Here is a 20,620-nt window from a genome sequence, read left to right as displayed (position 1 = left end):
TAAACTCTTTATCTGTAGTATGTCTCAAGCAAGTAATATATATGATGATGACCACTATTTGCATTAATACATGGCTCTATTTTGTAGCCTGAATTCTAGATGGTTGTGCTATTATTCATTTTGATCACAGGAGTCCCCTTCTTTTTCATATTAATGTTGGTCCCCAGTTTATATATTGCTAGAGAAAAATTGGTACTTGTCTCTTTGCCTATTTTGGATGCCATTGATGTTGATATGGTCTCCAAGTACCCACATGTAAGGTAGCAAACCTTTATTATTCATCATGGGCATAAGAAATAGCTTTGTGAAGAGAAGTGGGCTTAAGAGAATTCAATTTAGCTTAGATGACGGATTGAAGAGCATCTTCATATTTGTCTTGTAGTGTACTCTTTGAAACTTCCTCAAACATGCGCAACATGAAAATTATGTAATGAAATACTCCAAGCTTGAACCCCTTGGCAACGAGTCTTATCTTGCAATGTATGTTAGAATATATATAAATATAAATAAATAAATAAATAGCTCTTATTGCTACAACTTTCTAGACACACACACACACACACACACACACACACACACACACACACACACACACACACTCTCTCTCTCTCTCTCTCTCTCTCTCTCTCTCTCTCTCTCTCTCTCTCTCTCTCTCTCTCTCTCTCTCTCTCTCTCTCATGGAAGCACATGAAAAAGTTCACACTGAAGGAGTTTAAGTTCCCCACATTCCACACGCATGTACTATGAAGCAACATGTCTAAATATTCATGCCAATTGCACACACATACATTGACCCATACAAAAGCATGTGTAGTAACATGCTTCGACAACATACATCAACATATGCAGATGTCCACATCCTTGCATGTGTGCGCGCACACACATATAAAGTTGCCAATAATCTACAAGTAGAATGTGGTCATACTAAAGGCTCCTTTAAATTCATGAAGATGAGTCTTGATCCAACTACCACTCTTGCATGCATGGTCTTCGATATGAGATAATCATGACCTATACAACAACCTCAAACTATATTTCACCCTTACTATATGCCATGCAACCCCTCATTTACCAGAGAATTATGCTAGATAGGTGGTAGTCCTTGCCAAATGATAATGAGTTTATATTTTAGGAGATATACTTCAAATCATAGAGAGATTCCATGCTTTGTATGAGACTCTTTACAACATTAAGAAAGTATTAAGGAATAATGGAGAAATGGTAAAAGGTTTGCAAATGCATATGTGATAGCATATCGCTAGAAGATGCTTATACTATTGCCATCATGTTGTCTATACATTCAAGGAAAGGACTTAATTAAGGGAGTGTGTGTGTGTCATCCATTGATTGACCATCAGTTCTCCCATAATTGCATGTGACATAATGATTAATCATTTTAATTAGTTTGATTTAAACACTCGTGAGAACTTGACTTGACAATGCCCGTGAGAGAGAAAGACTAGTAGACTTCAAAGAACATGTTGGTAGCTTAGGATCTGCTCTTACTAGGGCTTGGTTTGCAACCAAAATGGGAACTAGTTTGCAAATTCACATGTTTCCATGGCATCTTAAGTTGCAGCAGATTTCATGTTTACAATCACTTTGAGCCATGGCTGAAGAAAACTTGAAACCGGCTCACACATGCAAACATGTTTCAAAATTTTCTAGATGTTTTTGCCTCTGCTAACACATATTTCAACACATCAAAAGGACAATGTTAAATTTCCAAGTGACAAGGTTGGTGGGAACATGTCCTTATTAAATGGTAATGTTAATAAATAAAAGTTTGAAAATTTCTACCATATATGTAATTATAGACTTCAAAGGACATGTCATCAGCTTATTGAATGGAGGTATAAATAGAAAAATAATGAAAAAATGGAAAATATAACTCTCTCTTATAAATCTGTCTGTCTTCCCTCGTGGCTTAAGCACTCAGAACGGCCATCGCCATCGCCCCGACAATGATTCAGCAGTCCAAAGCCGGTAAACTTCCTTCGCTGCTGTTTCCCATTTCCTTTTCACACAGTTTTCAGCAAGTTAGTTATACACATGGAGATTTTCCAAGGAAAGTAACTGTGTGCACCTGCGGGCTTACATAATACATCACAGATTTTTACTCAATTAGAATGACACTTTGGTCCTCTTCAGAAGCTAACAATGGTTGAAGCCTTCCTGTGATCTGAAGCTGGACGATGAAGATTATGCCTTTGATATACTGATGCCTAGTAGTAAACCTATGATTATCCAACAACGAAATGAAAGGGACTTGATGGAATTAGTTGAAATCCAGTGTAGTGAATGAAATTAGATGAAATAAAAAATATTTAAGAATAGTGTGCCTGCACATTGTGAAAATATCCTACTCTGCACTTGGAGATCATCTCAGACCGATCATAATAGGTAGATATGGTATATTTATTCATATCTGAACTGTGAGTAGGGTAACATGGCATATGCTACGTGCAGACTTAATGGACCGCCAAATCTTGTTAGGCTTTTATTGCCCCTTCGTCTGATAATATGCCCTAGAAAATACATTGGAAAAAGTCAAATTTACACCAAAGGAATTGATTCAAAACCTTGGGGATCAGGATACAAGCCCGACAATTATCTAGTCAATCAAAATCTGAGCTAGGGATGGAAGATAGAACCTTGAGAATGCTTTAGGAAATTAATGTTTCCAACGAGTAATCCTTGATTATATAGCTTTAGTGCCTGTATCAGTGCTGAGCCACAATTCTGATGCTGAACAGAAAATTATCAACCTGCATTGTGCATTCATATGAGACTTGCTTGGTACTTTTTCTTTATGTGGTGTATTTGATTCATTGGATCTCATCTCTCTAGCATAGAGATGGGGCCACCAAGGTCACCAGAAAGCAGCCACCAAGAAGACTGATTAAGCATGCCAGAAACCACCATCCTTTGAATAAACCTTTAGAAGCACTAGAGAGGCAGAGTGAATCTGCAAAAGTGGCTGATGCAAAGGGTGAGGAACTTGGAACTACAAACCAAGAGCCAAGCATCCTCTAAGCTTGAAAGGGAAGCCTTAGAAGAATAAGGTTAGGCCGTAGTGAGAATTTCTAGCTATTTTATGCTCATCGTTGATAGTAGGATGACACGGGTATTCTTTTTGCAGTTGAAGTCGTAGGCATTCTCTCAACTTTTAGATTGGGTAATCTTCGAAGAAACACAATTTGGTGGAAGCTAAAGACCATTAGGGTTCAAAAAGTAGCAAGTTTACCTCTAATTAAATTGCTTGATTTTGTGTACGTGGGCAAATTGGGGATTGATCACACCCTATAGACCAAGGATTGTGAGAGTGTGCCTAGAGGGTAATGGCACACATGGTCAAGGGAGCCTTGTACAACATTTTAAGCTTTTTCCATACCGTGGAAGCTTCTTGTAGGAGGTAACCGTTGGTAGAACCTCTTTAGAGACACATTAGAGAAGAGCAGAATACATAGGCACTGATAGAGTCCCAATCATTTGGAATAGGAGGGAGATTGGGGCTGCTTAATAGCTCTTGAAACCATGTACCATAATCACTTTTCCACAAACTAGGCTTTCATGACAATACTCCATGTGAGATAGTCAGGGCCATGAAGTTTATCATCAGTAGGGCAACAAGGAAGTGCCATTTGGAGAGGATATGATGTGAAGATAAAGAAAAGAAGAGAAATGGAGAGAGAGTACAGCTAAACACAGCATAGGCTGCATTGTTCACAAGTTCACACATAGTGGATAGACAATTGATCACAACATGACTGATACAAGATGGCAAAATCTGATCAAACACAGCAAAAAGATAAAGATTACAGTCAACAAGACTTGAGAATTCTGTCACCCAGCCTGCACAAGGTCAGAACCAGAAAAACTGCAGAAAGCTGAATAAAAAATACAGGCAGTTCAAGCATTAAATGCAGGCGTACAACAATAAAATAATGCACAAAATCAAAATGCAGCCAACTGTAAAACACAGGCATTAGATGACTGAAATTAGGTGGATTTTGATTAGAGACAGATTGCTTGGGCAGCAGTAGACAGTAGAAGGCTGATCAGCAGTAGGAAGGTGTGAGGGTAGATTGTCCACAGCTGAAAACAGCACTCGAGGACCTAATACGAATGTTTGATACCATGTCTAAAGTGGGTGTGGCGATGGAAGCGTAGAAGACTGCTGTAATAGACTGCACAATGCAAGAGGAAAGAGAAAACAGAAGAACACTGCAAAGAGAGAACTTGGAGACATGCTTGGTAAATGGAATCCATATACCAAACATGGGACAATTGTGTACAACATTGAGTCATTGACTATGTGGGCATTGGTAGGCTCCTTGTCTCCAATAGGACCTGCTTTGGAAGATTGCAAATGAATTATCATTAAGGGGGAGGGAGCTCCAATAAATATGCTTAAAATAATGCCAAAAATGCATTAAGTCGGCCAACAAAATAAAATAATCATAAAATGCTGGTCAGCCATAAAATAATGCCAGAAATCACAAAAATCATAGTTACCTAGAACAGGGAATGGGAACAGGAATAGGATCCCTTGGAATAGGGGAAACGATGAAGGTCAAGGAACGGGAATGGGGGTATAAGCATGTCTTAAGTGCCCCAACTTGCCCCAAATGCCCCAAATGCCCCAAATATGCCATGAATGCCCAAAATGGGCCCAATTTACTCTCAACGCATAAAAAATGCCACAAATTCCCAGTTCTCCAATGCCCATCTGATTGTCCCAATAGCCCTCAATGCTCCAAATTGCCCAAACACCCCAAAATTGCCTTGATTACCCCAATAGCTCCAAATTTCCCTAAATTGCCCCAAAATTGCCTTGATTACCCTGATAGCTCCAAATTGCCCTAAATTGCCCCAAATGCCTCATTTTCCCTTCAAATGTGTGATCACCTTGGAATTGAGGTCAAGGCTGAAATTGAATTGTGATTTGCAAGAGTTGATGATGCATCGAATGTGAACCTTGCATAGACTAGTGGTTGGCTTACTACTAGTCTGTCTTGATGCTTTGAGTCTTCAACTAGAGAGAGAGAGAGAGAGAGAGAGAGAGAGAGAGAGAGAGAGAGAGAAGAGAGATGCGTGCAAATTACACAATGGAGACAGATGAACATGTGGCAAGAGTGTGAGTCGTGACACAAGCAAGAAGACAAAATGGAAAAAAACATCAAATTTTGGCCAACAAGCTTGGAACAACCATTCCAAGCAAGGAAGGGATGAGGGAATGGTAGGGAATAGGCTAGAATGAGCATGGGAACGGCAAGGAACGTTCCGTGGCCATTTCAACTCCTTTGAGGGTCTAGAAGGTGTTAGGCCATTCCTATAGGCTGGAACGGCCATTCCCTATTTCTATGACAAAAATAACGCCTAAAATAATTTGCTGTGCCTAGCCCACAAATACACATGCACTGACTCACTAGTGAGCCGACTAATTTGCTAACATGACTGCATTTAATGCTCTCTTTGCCTGTATTTTGGTCATTCAACATTTGTGTTTATTGTTTTTGCTCCTATGCAGGGTTGGGTGACAATGTTTTCAGGTGGCTGTAAACCTGGTGCCTAAGTGTGGTTTGATCTATTTTTTCTCTCTCTGTGCAGCAATTGTCGTTTTTTAATCAACTTTTATGATTTACAGAGGGTTCTTGTGTATTCGGTTGTCCTGTTCCATCCATTACATTTTGTGTGTGAGAGTGCGCTGCGGAAGAGGGAATATGAACACGGAGGGAGAGAGAGAGAGAAAGCAGAAAATAAGGAAGAGAAATCTGCACTGACTGAAATGAATGCTGAATACAACGGGAAGGCGGAGGGAGACTGATCAGTCCCTGCACGCAGCCCACAGCGTCAGTGAGGGGACCAGATCAGGCTGATGATGATGGCAGCACCACCATGGGGGAGAAGGAGTGTCTGAATCTGCAAGAAGACAATTGATCAAGTGGGGAGGGGGGCTGCCTATAAATAGGCAAAAGGACAAACCCTAACCCTAACCCTAAAATGCCAAAAAATGCCCTAAAATGGGCGCCCCACAACAGTGACCAAAAAGTGGCCGGGCAGCCAGTGGCTGCCCACTAAAAGAGGCCAAAAAGAAATACACATCCTAAGGCAGCCAGTCGAGAGTGACTAGCCTCCCCCATCATAGCACATGACAGACATGTCAGAGCTCCTAATGTCCTTGTTTGACTCAGATTGAGGCTCACAGGCAGGAGATGACAAGGCATGACAAACATGACTGCTAACACCCCCTCTCAGATCCTGGATGTGGCTGAAGGCCGAAGAGGAAATAGATCCTGGGGTGGCAAGAGGAATGCCTATGTCGATGAAGTCCGTCGATGTAGACTGCCGTTGAAGGAGCTCCTCACGATCCTGGGAATCCCCCTCTAAAACACTAGGGGCCAGGGAATCCACAGCCGCATCACCAAGATCGTCCCCCGCTAAAAGGGATGGGAGGTATGAGGGAACCACCTGAGGAGAAGGTGGGGGATGGGAAGGAACTTGTGGAATAGAAGGTGCACAAGCGAGAACGGGTGTAGCAATAGACTGCCGCGGAGGACCCTGCATCAAAGAAGGGGAATGGAGCCTATAAAGCCCGCTCTCTTGCCAACCTGTAGATAAGACAGTGTTAGAGATCAGTGCCTGACTGGGACTGCACAATCCAGTCGGACTGTACAATCGGACTGCCACGTGGCAGTCCGACTGCCTGCAGTCCAGTCGGCTGCATTTAATGCAGCCAACCTGCCCTGTTTTTCGCCTTGTTTTCTGGCTATAAATAGCCGAGGACTTCAGCAGTCTCCTACACTTTTCTGCTTGCAGATTACAGACTGGTGGCACGCGCAGATTCCGTCTCTGTTCGCAAATTTCAGACAGGAGACAGTGCAGACTGCAGCGGACTTCGAGGTGAACAGCAGGTTGCATCGTCGAGGTGGAGACACGCAGTCCAGCGCACTGCGCCCGTGTATATATCTGTATATCTTTGTATTCAGCACACTTTATACAGCAGATCTTCATCTTCCACTGTCTCTTTCTCTCTCTTCTCTCTCTGCGTTCTCTCTCTCTCAGTCCTACGCTTCTGCACCTCTGCACTCTGACATGGTATCAGAGCAGTGTTAGAGGGTTGATTGAGCGCAGAACCAACCTGAAGAGGAGTTTCTATCGCGACACAAATTTGCGTTTTCAGCGTTTGAGGGTAGGCAGGAGGGCTGCGCCTCGGAACAAGGCAGAAGCGAGCGTGGGTGCGCAGGAAAGGAGTCCAGGTGGTGGATTTGCTGCTGTTTATTGCTGTTTGACGAGGAGGAAGTTTGAGTTTTCAGCTTTCAAGTGCAGGTTTTGTTTTTTCATCGCCTCCAGCGGGTGAAGAAGTTTCAGGACGCGGAAGAGCCTTAGCAGGCTGAGTTTTCACAGTCAGAGGGGGCTGCTTTTGCGTTTGTGAAGGCATTACAGGTAAAGATGTCTATAGAGATTGACTTGGAGTTCCAGACGATTATGGACCGGAAGGTGCCTGTCTTACCGGCTCTTCCCGCAGATCAGAAGCTCGATGGCGACAACTACCGCACCTGGCGCGTCATAATGTTGGCCATCCTTGAGTCCTATGATTTGGCGGAGCTTGTATAGGAGATCGACCGGCCCTCCGTAAGAGATGAGTCCAAACTCTCTTCCGAGGCTCGTGCGGAGTTGGCCAAGGCTCAGTCTCACTGGGACAAACTGAATGCTAGGATTCGTTCCTTTCTTTTTCTATCTTGTACTACAGCCGTGATAGCTCACATCGAGCACTTGATGGTGGCTCGGGAGATATGGCTGGAGCTTGATCAGATGTACAACTAGATGACCCTTATGAAGCGGGTTTCTTTGGAGGTTCAAATGCGGACCTTGTCCGTAAACAAGTCTTCTTCGCTACGGGAGCACATCAACAAGCTAAGACAGCTTCAGATGCAGGTTTAGAATGCGGGGAAGCCGATTTCCTCCGAAGACATGGCGATCACACTCTTGTCCCAGTTGCCGCCACGATTCAGTACATTCTACTCTGCCCTTATTGCTTCGGGGCGAGAGTCTACTCTTCGTTGGGAAGAGTTGGTTCCTATGGTCTTGGACCAAGAGGAACAGCTCAAGGGACAGAATGCTTCCAAGTCGGAGGCGCTGACAGGTCAAGCCTCTCAGAAGAAGGGGAAGGACCAAAAGAAGAAGAAGGGGGATACCAAGTCAAAGAAGGACAATGACAAGGACAAGGACAAAGAATCCACATGTCATATTTGTGGAAAGACTGGCCATTGGAAGAAGGATTGCCCTGACAAAGACAAGAAGGACACCAACAAGAAGGACACAAAGGATTCTGGAGCGGTGGCTGCACCCTCATCAGCTGCATTTCTTCATCTAGCTGTCATTGAGGACTCTTCACCGAATGCTTCTGATGCTGCGATGACGGCTCCCCAGGCTCGAGAGTGGATCGTTGATAGTGGTGCCTCCCGGCACATGACTCCTTCATCAAATGGTGTTGCCCAGTTGCAACCCTCGCGTGGGCAGATTCTCATTGGAGATAGCTCTTCAGTGTCATTGGAGGACGGGGTAAGATGCAGCTTATTCCAGATGGACGTGGTGGTACCCATACCTCAGAGGTCTTGCATGTACCAGGATTAGGGTATCATCTCCTGTCAGTTCATAAGATTTGCTCCCTTGGACTTTTGGTGGAGTTTGACAGTAATTCGGTGCGAGTCCTTGATCGTGGGTCAAGGAAGGTTCTATCATCCGGATATGAGGAGAACGGTATCTATAAATTGAAGTCTTCCACCGCCCTCTCTACTCTTCTTCTTACCTCTCAGACACAGTCAGAGTTATGGCATGCTCGGTTTGGTCACCTCAATTATGATTATCTTCGGAGGGCGTCACGTGGACAGCTTGTTCGAGGGTTGCCGGATATAGTGGTGAGCCAGCAGCCATGTGTCTCCTGCATTCGTGGGAAGCAGCATAGGGATGCCATTCCCCACACAGCTTCGCGGCGGTCTACTTCACCGATGGAGCTTGTATCTACGGATCTATGTGGCCCTATGAGGAACGAGTCCTTGCGTGGGAGCTCTACTTCATGCTGATCGTAGATAACTACAGCAGGATGACATGGGCCTATTTCTTAGCATTGAAGTCAGAAGCTTTCTCCCACTTCAAGGATTGGCTTCTCTTTGAGGAGAACCCATTGGGCCGGAAGTTGAAGACCTTGCGATCCGACAAGGGCGGTGAATTTGTTTCTAATGAGTTTGCTCGGTTTTGTGCAGATAAAGGTATTCACCAGGAGTTTGCCAATTCCAACACTCCTCAAGAAAATGGCATTCTTGAACGGAAAAACCGCAGTGTGATCGAGATGGCACGCACCATGATGGAGCACCGACAGAACCCTCAGGTTCTGTGGGCCGAGGCTGTGGCTACTGCAGTCCACATCCTTAATCGATCCCCCACTTCGGCCGTTGATGGGATGACCCCTTTTGAGGCTTACTTTGGGACTAAGCCCGGTGTTTCTTACTTTAGGGTCTTTGGGTGTGATGCCTATGTTCACATTCCCAAGGCTCACCGTGATAAATTTGAAGCAGCTTCCCGAATACAGGTATTTGTTGGCTACAGTTCCCAGTCCCAAGGCTATCGATTGTATGATCCCGTCAAGCGGGATGTGTACACTAGTCGAGATGTGCGGTTTGTGGAGGTTCCGGCTATATCAACGGGTGAGGAGCATCCCGTTCTTGGAGATCCAGGGGAGAGTTGGGCTCCTGCTACAGTTCCATTGGAGCCCGTGCCTTTTGATTATAATTCTGTTTCTGACACAGAGTCTATTGTTCCACCGGTCACCCCTGAGGAGTTACCACCGGTGGATATTCCAGAATCTTCAGCTGATGGAGAGAGACGAGGGGAGGTTCGGCCTCCTCCTCGATGGGCTCGTGACACACTCCGTGATTCAGGGATCGAGGGGGTTCCTGAGGAGTGGGGACCGCAGGATGGTCCGTGGCGGTCACGGAGGCACCAGGCACATTCTACGGAGCTTGTTTGCTCTAACTATTGTTTGATGACCTGTGTTATGCAGGATCGAGAGCCCACCTCCGTGAAGGAGGCTTTACAGTCCGCACCATGGAAGAAAGCTATGGAAGCCGAGTTGGAGGCTATTGAGAGGAATGGCACTTGGTCACTCGTGCCCCGCCCCCCGAATAAGAAGGTGATTGGCGTCAAATGGGTCTTCAAGACCAAATGGCAAATACCTTAGCGATGGTTCTTTGGATAAGCACAAGGCTCGCCTTGTTGTTAAAGGTTTTGCACAGTGCCCAGGGATTGATTGTCATGATACTTTTGCTCCCACTGCTCGTATGGCGACCATTAGAGCTGTTCTTGCCTTGGCTGGCCATAGGAGATGGCCTGTTTACCAGTTGGATGTGAAGTCGGCCTTCCTCAATGGTGATTTGAAGGAGGAGATCTATGTTGAGCAGCCTCCTGGCTTTGGATCTTCAGATGGGAAAGTCTACAGGTTGAAGAAGGCCTTGTATGGCCTCAAGCAGGCTCCGTGTGCATGGAACGAGAAGATTGATTCGTTCCTTCAGTCTTAGTTGGGATATCGGCATTCTAAGGCCGATCCGCAGCTTTATATTCACACTTCCGAGGATGGTTGTGTGCTTTTTGTCTTGTATGTTGATGATTTGATTGTCACAGGTGATCATGCACAGCAGGTCCAAGAGACGAAGTCAGCTTTACATCGGACGTTCGAGATGACGGACTTGGGTCTACTCCATTTCTTTTTGGGCCATGAGACTTATCAGTCTCAGAGGGGGATCTTCATCTCTCAGCAGAGATATGTACAGGAGCTCTTGGTTTCTTTTGTGATGGAGGATTGTCGGCCCCTTTCTACTCCTATGGATCCGAACTGGAAGGCCACTTCCCATTCAGCTTCTCCCATGGCGGATGCTTCCCGCTATCGTCAGTTGATTGGCTCCTTGATTTGGCTTCTCAACACTCGTGTTGATCTTTGTTTTGCTGTTGGGCTCTTGGCAGGGTTTATGAGTGAACCTAAGACGGTGCATTGGCAGGCTGCTCAGAGGATACTTCGGTATTTGAGGGGACGTCTGATTTAGGGATTCATTATCCCGCAGGGACAGATGGTTCAGATCTTGTACTTGCAGGTTGGAGCGACTCGGATTGGGCCGGTGATGTGGACCACAGGCGGTCTACTACAGGTTACTGTTTTACCTTGGGTGCAGGTGTTATCTCATGGAGTAGCAAGAAGCAGCCCACGGTAGCCCTTTCGTCTACTGAGGCGGAGTATCGGGCCGCGTCTTCCACCACATGTGAGGCTGTGTGGCTTCCGAGATTATTGAAGGAGCTTGGGTGCCCCCAGACTCGTCCTACTTTGCTGCAATGTGACAATGAGAGTTGCATTGCCTTGGCACGGAATCCTGTTTTTCATGCCCGGACGAAGCACATAGAGATCAAGTACCACTTCATCAGAGAGAAGCTTCTGGATGAGACCATCACTGTGGAGTACTGCAAGACGGAGGACAATCTTGCAGATTTGTTTACGAAGGCACTTCCCCAGGCTCTACTTCGGAGACATTCCAGATCCCTCAGGCTTCTGCCCCGCCCAGGCTCTGAGAGGGGGTGTTAGAGATTAGTGCTGCCTGACCGGGACTGCACAGTCCAGTCGGACTGCCACGTGGCAGTCCGACTGCCTGCAGTCTAGTCGGCTGCATTTAATGCAGCCGACCTGCCCTGTTTTTCGCCCTGTTTTCTGGCTATAAATAGCCGAGGACTTCAGCAGTCTCCTACACTTCTCTGCTCGCAGATTACAGACTGGTGGCACGCGCAGATTCCGTCTCTGTTCGCAGATTTCAGACAGGAGACAGTGCAGACTGCAGCGGACTTTGAGGTGAACAGCAGGTTGCATCGTCGAGGTGGAGACACGCAGTCCAGCGCACTGCGCCCGTGTATATATCTGCATATCTTTGTATTCAACACACTTTATACAACAGATCTTCATCTTCCACTGTCTCTTTCTCTCTCTTCTCTCTCTGCGTTCTCTCTCTCTCAGTCCTACGCTTCCGCACCGCTGCACTTTGACAGACAGCTCTTGTAAAAGAATCCTCAATAACAACGGCATGCTCTGTGAAGATCACTCGTGTGCCAAGCCTCGTAAGGCCATAAACTGAGAGGAGGGGAAGGCCCAAATCTGGAACATGTAGGGCCTGTGAAAAGGAGCTCGAAGGTCGGTCGGTAAACAAAGGCAATGTGCCAACACCACTAATAGACACCGATAAAATGTCACCAACAGTGACTGAATCCTCTGATGGACGGAGATCCTGTAACAAATCACCTCGGAGAGTCATATGACTCGAAGCACCACTGTCCACTAACCAAGGCTGCGCAGAAGACACTGCAGCCACGGAAGAAGGATCCTCCTCCAAAGCATGGATATGAAGGAACACTGACTCATGGGTAACAGCTGGTGTAGAGGTAGAAGAAGGCTCCGATGTAGATTCACCCTTCGCTCCCGGACGAAGGTGAGGGTACTTCTTCCAGCATTTCTCCTCGGGATGTGTCCCTTTCTCACAGTGTGGGCACTTCAGTCTCTCTGAATCTGAGTCAGAGCCTGAAGAACTGTCCTTCTTCTTAGCCTTTGACTTCTTCTTCTTCTTCTGTCCTCCCGAACCTGCAACAAAGGCTCTAGTGGAGTCGGATCCACTAGCACTGACCTCTCTGAGTCACTCGTCATGCTCCAAGACAAGCGGGGATAGCTCCTCCCATAGAAGCTTCTCACAGGTCCTCGATGTAAGAAGGCTGGTGTAGAAGACATCAAACCGAGGCGATGGCAACTGAGTCAAGAGAATCATAGCCATGTCTTCAGAAGATATCGTCCGACCGAGGGATGCAAGCTCATCCCTCATATCCTGTAATCTGTTGATGTGGTCCTTCATGGAAGGACTATCATCAATAGCGAGCATCCGCAACTTCTTTTCGAGAGATATCCGGTGGGCAAACGTCTTCTGTTGATAGAGAGACGCGAGCTTGCTCCATACGTCGGCTGCAGTCTTCAACCTGTGAACATGAACAAGGACAGAATCCTGCAAACTCAGAAAGAGGAAAGATCTGGCTCTAGAATTGAGCCGATCCCATAAGGCTGCACGATCCATAGAAGTCCTATCTGCGGGATCCACCTTAGGCCGTGGAATAGAAACAGAAACAAGCTCTCAAAGATCGAAGGAGTCCAAGATACACTCCACCTTGCAGGACCATAGAGAAAAGTTGGAGCCATCCAATCGGTCCTCTTTGGGCAGCTGAGGAAGTACGGGTACCTGTATAGGGGGTACCAAAGGTTGCATCTTCAGCCCACTGGAAGGGGCTCGCCGAGATACATGAATAGAAGGGGGACGGGAAAGAGGAATAGACTTCGGATGACGGTCCTCGTGATAGAAATCACGCCTCCGTTCAAATGAGTGTCGAAACAAAAGCTCGTCATCTGAGTCATCAAAGCCCGTAAACTGATGAGAAGACATCTTCCAATCTGCAAAACACCAAATACCAAAGAAAACTTTGCCGATGCCGAAGAATGACCAGCAATATGGTCACCAATCACCAAAACGCAGGCTGGGGAGGCCTACAGACACCTGGAGCTGCAAAATGCAAGGTTGTCTGATGAATAGCACCAAGACAGAAGCCGCCAACACCAAAACGCAGCCTGGGAGTAGGTCGCCAGCAGGAGAAGAGCCGCCTGGAGATGGAACGACAGCCAGATCAGCAAAACGCAGACTGGAGGAATGTCGTCCAGCTGTAGGAGTGGCCGCCCTGACTGAAAACGCAAGCAGGAAGTGGTGGTTGATGACGTGGCAGCCTCTGGAGGGGGCGCTTGCAGCAAACGCAAGGATGGTGACCTCCTGGAAGGGCCGCCTTGGCTGTTGGGGATGAGGCTAGTAGCAAATGCAAAGATTTGGGTGATCTCCCGCGTAAATCTCAGCTCCGTGTACTCTCCTTCGGCTCTGATACCATGTGAGAGTGCGTTGCGGAAGAGGGAATACGAACACGGAGGGAGAGAGAGAGAGAGCAGAAAATAAGGAAGAGAAATCCGCACTAACTGAAATGAATGCTGAATACAAACGGGAAGGCGGAAGGAGACTGATCAGTCCCTGCGCGCAGCCCACAGCATCAGTGAGGGCACCAGATCAGGCTGATGATGATGGCAGCACCACCACGGAGGAGGAGTGTCTGAATCTGCAAGAAGACAAGTGATCAAGTGGGGAGGGGGGCTGCCTATAAATAGGCAAAAGGACAAACCCTAACCCTAACCCTAAAATGGGCGCAAACCCTAAAAATGCCCTAAAATGGGCGCCCCACAACAGTGACCAAAAAGTAGCCGGGCAGCCAGTGGCTGCCCACTAAAAGAGGCCAAAAAGAAATACACATCCTAAGACAGCCAGTCGAGAGTGACTAGCCTCCCCCATCATAACACACGACAGACATGTCAGAGCTCCTAATGTCCTCGTTTGACTCAGACTGAGGCTCATAGGCAGGAGATGACAAGGCATGACAAACATGATTGCTAACATTGTGTACCGTTGATCCTTTTGCTATGTGCTTTCTTTATTGCTTGAACTCTTGAAACTCATGTTAGTTTGTATTCGAGGCATATATCTATCCTTCCCTTTTCTTTCCCTCAATTCTTTTTCTTTGTATCATCATGGGTCCGCCGGCTTCTACTAGTGATGACTGCATTTTTGATGTCGTTTACTCATTTATGAGTGTTTTGTTGGAGACTTGTGCTCAGACTCAGCTTTTGGTAAGGATGCTGTTTCTATGTACTCCAAATATTCCACCTTCAGAAAGGATTAACATATGGTAGAAGTCCTAGTGCTATTAGTTTGGCGAGAGAAACATCTCTAAAACGGTTACAAGACATTAGTAGCTTTGTGGAAGGAGCTTGAGTGGACATAGGAGAAGGGCGATGACTTTATTGATGATTCCTCACCATCTACTACCTATAGGTCTAAGGTCTGGCTCTAGCCATGCAGGCCTGTGATGGCTGCAGGGGCATGTTATCCCTCACAACTCTTCAATGCTAGCAAGGGAGTGTGAGAAGGTGGCGGAGGTGGGGTAGATAGGCCTCATCTATGACTGAAGTTTGACAGGATTTAAAATATTAGAGTTGGAATGACATCTAGGTTCATAATGAGCTGTTTGATAGAGACCAAGATTGGCTCCTATTTTAAGTTCATAGAAGGGGACACTTTGATGGTTGGGCCAAAGGTGGGGATTCCATTGTCACATATGCTCAGAGTCATTGTTGACAGGATGGTCATGTATACTATTGGAGATGCATTGTTGAAAGGCATAGAGAGCTACTATTATTCTTCTCTATTTTCAGGAGGTGGTTTGATCAACATTGGCATCAGGTTCTCTTCAAGGCACCTTGGTGGTGGATTGGCCACCTACTACTTGGGTATCCATGGTCTTATTTGATTCATTGTTGTATGTACTATGACGAGTCACTATTATTGTATATTTTGTTCTACCAGATCATCCATGATCTGAGAGAGGGTGTTAGTGGATATTATCAGTTCATGTGAGTTTGTGCATGTGCTATGAAAGGTAGAGTCCGAGTGGTAGCACATAAGCAATGTAAGAGCAAAGCAAGAGCTATGGTGGATGGAGTAAGAGAGTAAGAGAGAGAGAGAGACACCATATGTGGGGACTCCAATAGTCACAATGTGTGACTCGCCCTCCCTTATTCAATAGTCACTGAAAGAATAAAGAATAAAGTGACAGTGATGGGAATCCACCTCCTGTAGTGTAAAGGTGTGCGGTCTCAGTGTGTGAAGTAAATATAGGGTGGCATAGGCACAGGTGCCTTTATCCCTAACAACCTTCTACTTAAAGGCAAATGTGCCTCTAGTGAGGAGAAAACAAGTATAAAGTGATAGTACAAATGTACATAAAGTACAATAGGATGAGGAATAGACCTCATCTCATCCTACGTCTATAATCTTCCTAAGGAAGACAAAATGTTTCATTGAGAAACTTTTAGTGAGGAGATCTATAGGATTCTCGTCAATCGAGATCTTAACAAGCTTAACAGACTCGTCCTTTGTCACCTTTGTGATGAAGTGATAGTGTACCTCAGTGTGCCTTGTCTTTTCATGGAAGATTGGAATCTTGGGCAACTGAATAGCACTTAGAGAATCCGAATGCAGTGTAGGAATAACAATAATACCAAGGTCTATCACTAGATGGCCTAACCATAAGGCCGCCTTACAAGCCTCAGTGGTTGCAACATACTCTGTCGTAGTAGTAGATAAGGCCGTGTATTTCTATACTCTAGACATCCAAGAAATAGCACCTCCAGTAAAAGTGAAGATATATGTAGAGGTGGACTTCCTACTATCTACATGTCATACTTAATCGAAGTCAATGTAACCCATGGTTGTACTATCTTGACCACCATAGCTAATGCTCATATCTGCAGTGCCTTTTAGGTACCTCATGATACCCTTTACAACATCCCAATGTCACCAGCCAGGTATAGCCATATGGCATGCCACAACTCCCACTACAAATGCTATGCTTGGACGAGTGGCTATCATGCCATACATCAAACTGCACATTGCGGATGCATAAGGGATCTTGGCCATCTTGGCCTTTTGCTCATCTGACTGGGGACAATCTGCTTGGCTGACCTTCACATGGGAAGGTAAGGGGTAGCCAATAGGCTTAACATCTTGCATATGGAAGCGTTCAAGGACCTTCTGTATGCATTCCTTTTTTGTAATAAGTAAAGGAGTCCCTTAGAGTAATCGTGCGTGTTGCAAATGCCAAGAATATGAGGGCTGACCCATATCCTTAATCTCAAAGCTCTTCTTGAGTTTACTTTTCAAGGCATTCGACCCATCATGAGTTTTCCTAGCAATCAACATATCTTCCAGATAAAGTACCAAGATAATCAGGTTGCCATCATGAGGCCTCTTCGTGTAGAGACATGGATTCATATTATTACGTGTATATCCTTGTGAATGCATGAAAGCATCAAACTTGTGGCACTATTTTCTAGATGCTTGCTTAAGGCTGTAAAGACTATTTCTCAACTTGCACACTAGGTGTTCCTTGCCTTTTCGTGTTAGCTTGTCCTATTTAATCATGTCAGTCTGTCAACTCTTGGTCGTGAGCTCCTGTCAGAGTTTGACGGAGACATTGGAGCTTTGATAGTTTAGTGTGCATTTCTATGCATTTCCTGATTAGGCACGTTTCTTATGCATTTCCTTTGTCTGTCAGTTGGATTCCACCCCATGACAGTGCCTATTGTTGAGCTAAAATATGCATTACTTGCTGATTAGCCTCTTAAACAGCCCCAAAACACACTAAAAATGCTCTTTTAGAGTAAAACCCTAAAACGGGGAGTGGTTCGAGAGAGTTTAGTGGAAACCCTAAAACGGGGAGCGGTTCGAGAAAGTTTAGTGGAAACCCTAATTTTTGGGGCGCCCTTCTACATCTATAAATAGACAGGCTGTCCTCATTCTCAGCAATCATCTTTGTTTTGCAGGTTACACCAGCCCACACACCCTCTGCTGCTGTTGGCGCCCAGTTTCCAGCCTGCAGCCTGTCTCCATCTGCTATCCAGCCATCATCGATTGCAGCCACATCATCTTCAGCCTGTCCATTGCTGTAGGCGACAGCTCTCAGTTGCTGGCGACTACTCCAAACTGTCCCAGACTGCTGTTCAGCCTGCTGTCCATCATCTCCATGGACAGCCAGCCTGCGTTTTCAGCATTGCAGGCCCTGACACTCTTAGACACTGTTTCAGCCTGCTGTTTACAGCAGGCTGTGCACAGTTTCCAGCCCTCGATTAGTGGTACATTGCTGCGTTTACGAGTTTCTAGCCTCTAGACTGCTGCGTTTTGGTGACCAGCCTGCTGCCATTTACTATTCAGCACTCCTACACTCCGATTGATGGTCATAGACTTGGGATCCGTCTTCGGTGGACGTCACACTCCAACATTGCTCTGCCCTTGAGCACACTGTACACTCTTACATTCATTTACAACATTCATTCACTTCAGAGTTGTGTTCTCTCTCTCCCTTCTTTTGTTTGTGTTTCAGTTTTTGTGTTTGAGTTTTGAGTCTTGCGTTTAGGGTTTGAGTTTTGCCCTGTGTGTCTGTGTTTGTGTCTTTGTGTTTCTGTCGTGGTCGTACACTCTGTGTGTTCTCAGTGCAAACCCTAGCAGTCTTCTTAACATCCGCTGCATGATTGCTTGGGATATTTTGTCATTATTTTCCATTTTTTATGTGCAGTCGGATTGCATTTATTGCAGTCATATCACCTATTTTAGCAGGTTGAACAGATTTAGAGGCCTTTTTAGTAGTCAGTCTGTTGTAGAGGAGTTTGGCTATATATAGCCACAACCCTCACTTGGCTGATCACTTCTTGTAGATTTCAGCACACTTTGGCTCCCAGATACACTCCGACTTGGTGCTGCCATCATCTCAGCTTGATTTGGTGTCCTCGTTGACGCCTTGGGTTGCATGTAGGGACTGATCAGTCCACATCATTGTATTTAGCATTCATCTTTAGCCAGTGCAGTATTCCTTTCTTCATTTTCTGCTCTGTGTGTGTGTGTTCGTGTTCCTTCTTTTGTTGTGCACTGTCACATGGTATCATTGCCTAAGTGAGAGCATAGAGTTGAGATCTATTGCCGAGGAGCAGCCCAATTGTCAAATGCAGCCATTCAGCCTTGCGTTTGCTGCAAAGGTAGCTACCTGTGGAGGAGACGGTAGCATCTGGTGGGTCTACATTTGCATTTTCAGCTTGATGACCCCTACCAACAGCATTGATTGCTCAGCGATAGCTTGCTTCAGCCAGTCGTCATCATCTAAAGGTGGTGGCATCTCTTGTGGTTGCAAGCGGTAGTATTTCCTTGCTCTCAAGTGGCACATCTTCACCTTTTATAGCTGATTGCCTTTTGACATTCATATTGTTCCCATCCACATGCAGTTTGTTGGGTGATTGCAGATTTGGAAGATATCTTACCAGTTTATATGACTTATAGGAGGAGCCTTTGTCTCACAACTCTGTTGAGCAGAGACATGATTCGGGAGTTTCAATGGGAGGAGTCTCCTCAAACCCGTCTCTCTTCTGCTCATCCTTCACAACGGGCCCCATTTGAAATGAAGGCTCCTTTTGCTGTGAAGATTCATTTCGTGATCCCCTCTATACAGGTGCATGTTCTTCCTTCCTCATCCAAAGAAGATAAACTTGATGGTGCCAACTACTCGTTGTGGTCTTGCAAGGTGGAGTGCATCCTCCACACCTTTGATCTTTGGGAGCTCGTTTTCAAGCCTATTTCTTGCCCTCAAGAGGATCCAGTTGATGGTACCTCGTTGGTGTTAGAGATGGTCATTCCCTGGACAGCCAGGAGTGTTACCTAGTGTGTAGAGCAGCAGCCACATCAACAGCCACGCCAGCAGCCATGTCATCGCTGCCAGGGCAGATGCCATGTGGCAGTGTCAGCTAGGTGCAGTCGGACAGTTTTGCACCAGTCGGCTGCATTTAACGCAGCTGACCTGGTCATTATTTGGCATTTCTTCTCTGCTATTTATAGCAGCCCTCCAGCACATTGTCTCTCACTTGTATATTACAGCCTACTGGTGATGGAGATAGCACTCGGGCTGATAGAGATCGAGGTCCTCAAGGCGGAGACATACGCAGATATTCTCTCATTCTGCATTCTTATATAGCATTCTTCACTGCAGATTTTTTGTGTTTCACTATCTCTTTCTCTCTCTCTTCTCTCTTCGTTCACTCTTCGTCACGGTCATTTGCTTCCGCATTGCTTCACTCTAGCATGGTATCAGAGCATTGAAGGACTGACCTAGGGTGAACCTATCTGAAGAGGAGTTTTCAGCGTGACACAAGGCTGCGTTTTTAGTGTTCAAGTGCGAGTAGGTGGGCTGCGCATCAGAACAAGGCTGAGGTGAGCGTGGGCATGTGAGAAAAGAGAAGATTTGTTGAAGCTGTTGCTGTTTTTCTATTGTTAGAGAAGGAAGAAGGCTGTGTTTTTGGCCTTCAAGTGCAGATTTTACCTTTTCATCGCCTTCGGCGGCTAAAGAAGGTTCAGCACACGGAGACAAGAGCCCTAGTAGGCTGCGTTTTCACAGTCAGAGGGAGTCTCTTTTGCATTTGTGCAGGCATGGCAGGTGAAGATGTCTACAGAGATTGACGTGGAGTTCTAGGCGAAGACTTATTCACGGACAAGGTTCACAAGAAACCCTCTTCATAAGGGTCATCCGGTTGTACGTCTGGTCAAGTTTCAGCTATATCTCCCGAGCCACCGTCAGGTGCTCTATATGGGCTATCACGATTGTTGTACAAGACAGAAAGAGAAAAGAATGAATCTTGGCATTCAGTTTGTCCCAATGAGATTGAGCTTTGGTCAACTCCGCACGAGCACTAGAAGAGAGTTTGGACTCATCTCTCATCGAGGGGCCGATTGATCTCCTCCATCACAAGCTCCGCCAAATCATAAGACTCCAATATGGCCAACTTCATCACTCACCGGATACGGTAATTGTTGCCATCAAGCTTCTGATTTGATGGAAGAGCCGGTAGGACAGCATT

General features: G+C 45.9%; 1 protein-coding gene across 4 annotated transcripts in view; it reads right to left on the bottom strand.

The window, feature by feature from the left end:
• Positions 1–1,747: 1,747 nt before the first annotated feature.
• Positions 1,748–20,620, bottom strand: part of LOC148014913 (uncharacterized) — a 30,980-nt gene continuing 12,107 nt past the window's right edge. For 3 of the 4 annotated variants that reach the window (XM_087664903.1, XM_087664902.1, XM_087664899.1), the window contains one exon: positions 1,748–2,017. In XM_087664903.1, coding sequence (XP_087521029.1) covers positions 1,970–2,017 — 48 coding nt within the window. In that variant the 3' untranslated portion in view covers positions 1,748–1,969. Of the gene's footprint in view, positions 2,238–20,620 lie in introns of all 4 variants that reach the window. The other variant, XM_087664901.1, reaches the window with a different exon arrangement.

The sequence above is a fragment of the Lygodium microphyllum genome, chromosome 24, assembly GCF_053477565.2.
Source record: "Lygodium microphyllum isolate KBCC chromosome 24, Lygodium_microphyllum_v1.1.10, whole genome shotgun sequence".
Lineage (NCBI taxonomy): Eukaryota > Viridiplantae > Streptophyta > Polypodiopsida > Schizaeales > Lygodiaceae > Lygodium > Lygodium microphyllum.
Note: the sequence above shows the minus strand (reverse complement) of the source record. Positions and strands in the feature narration are given on the sequence as shown.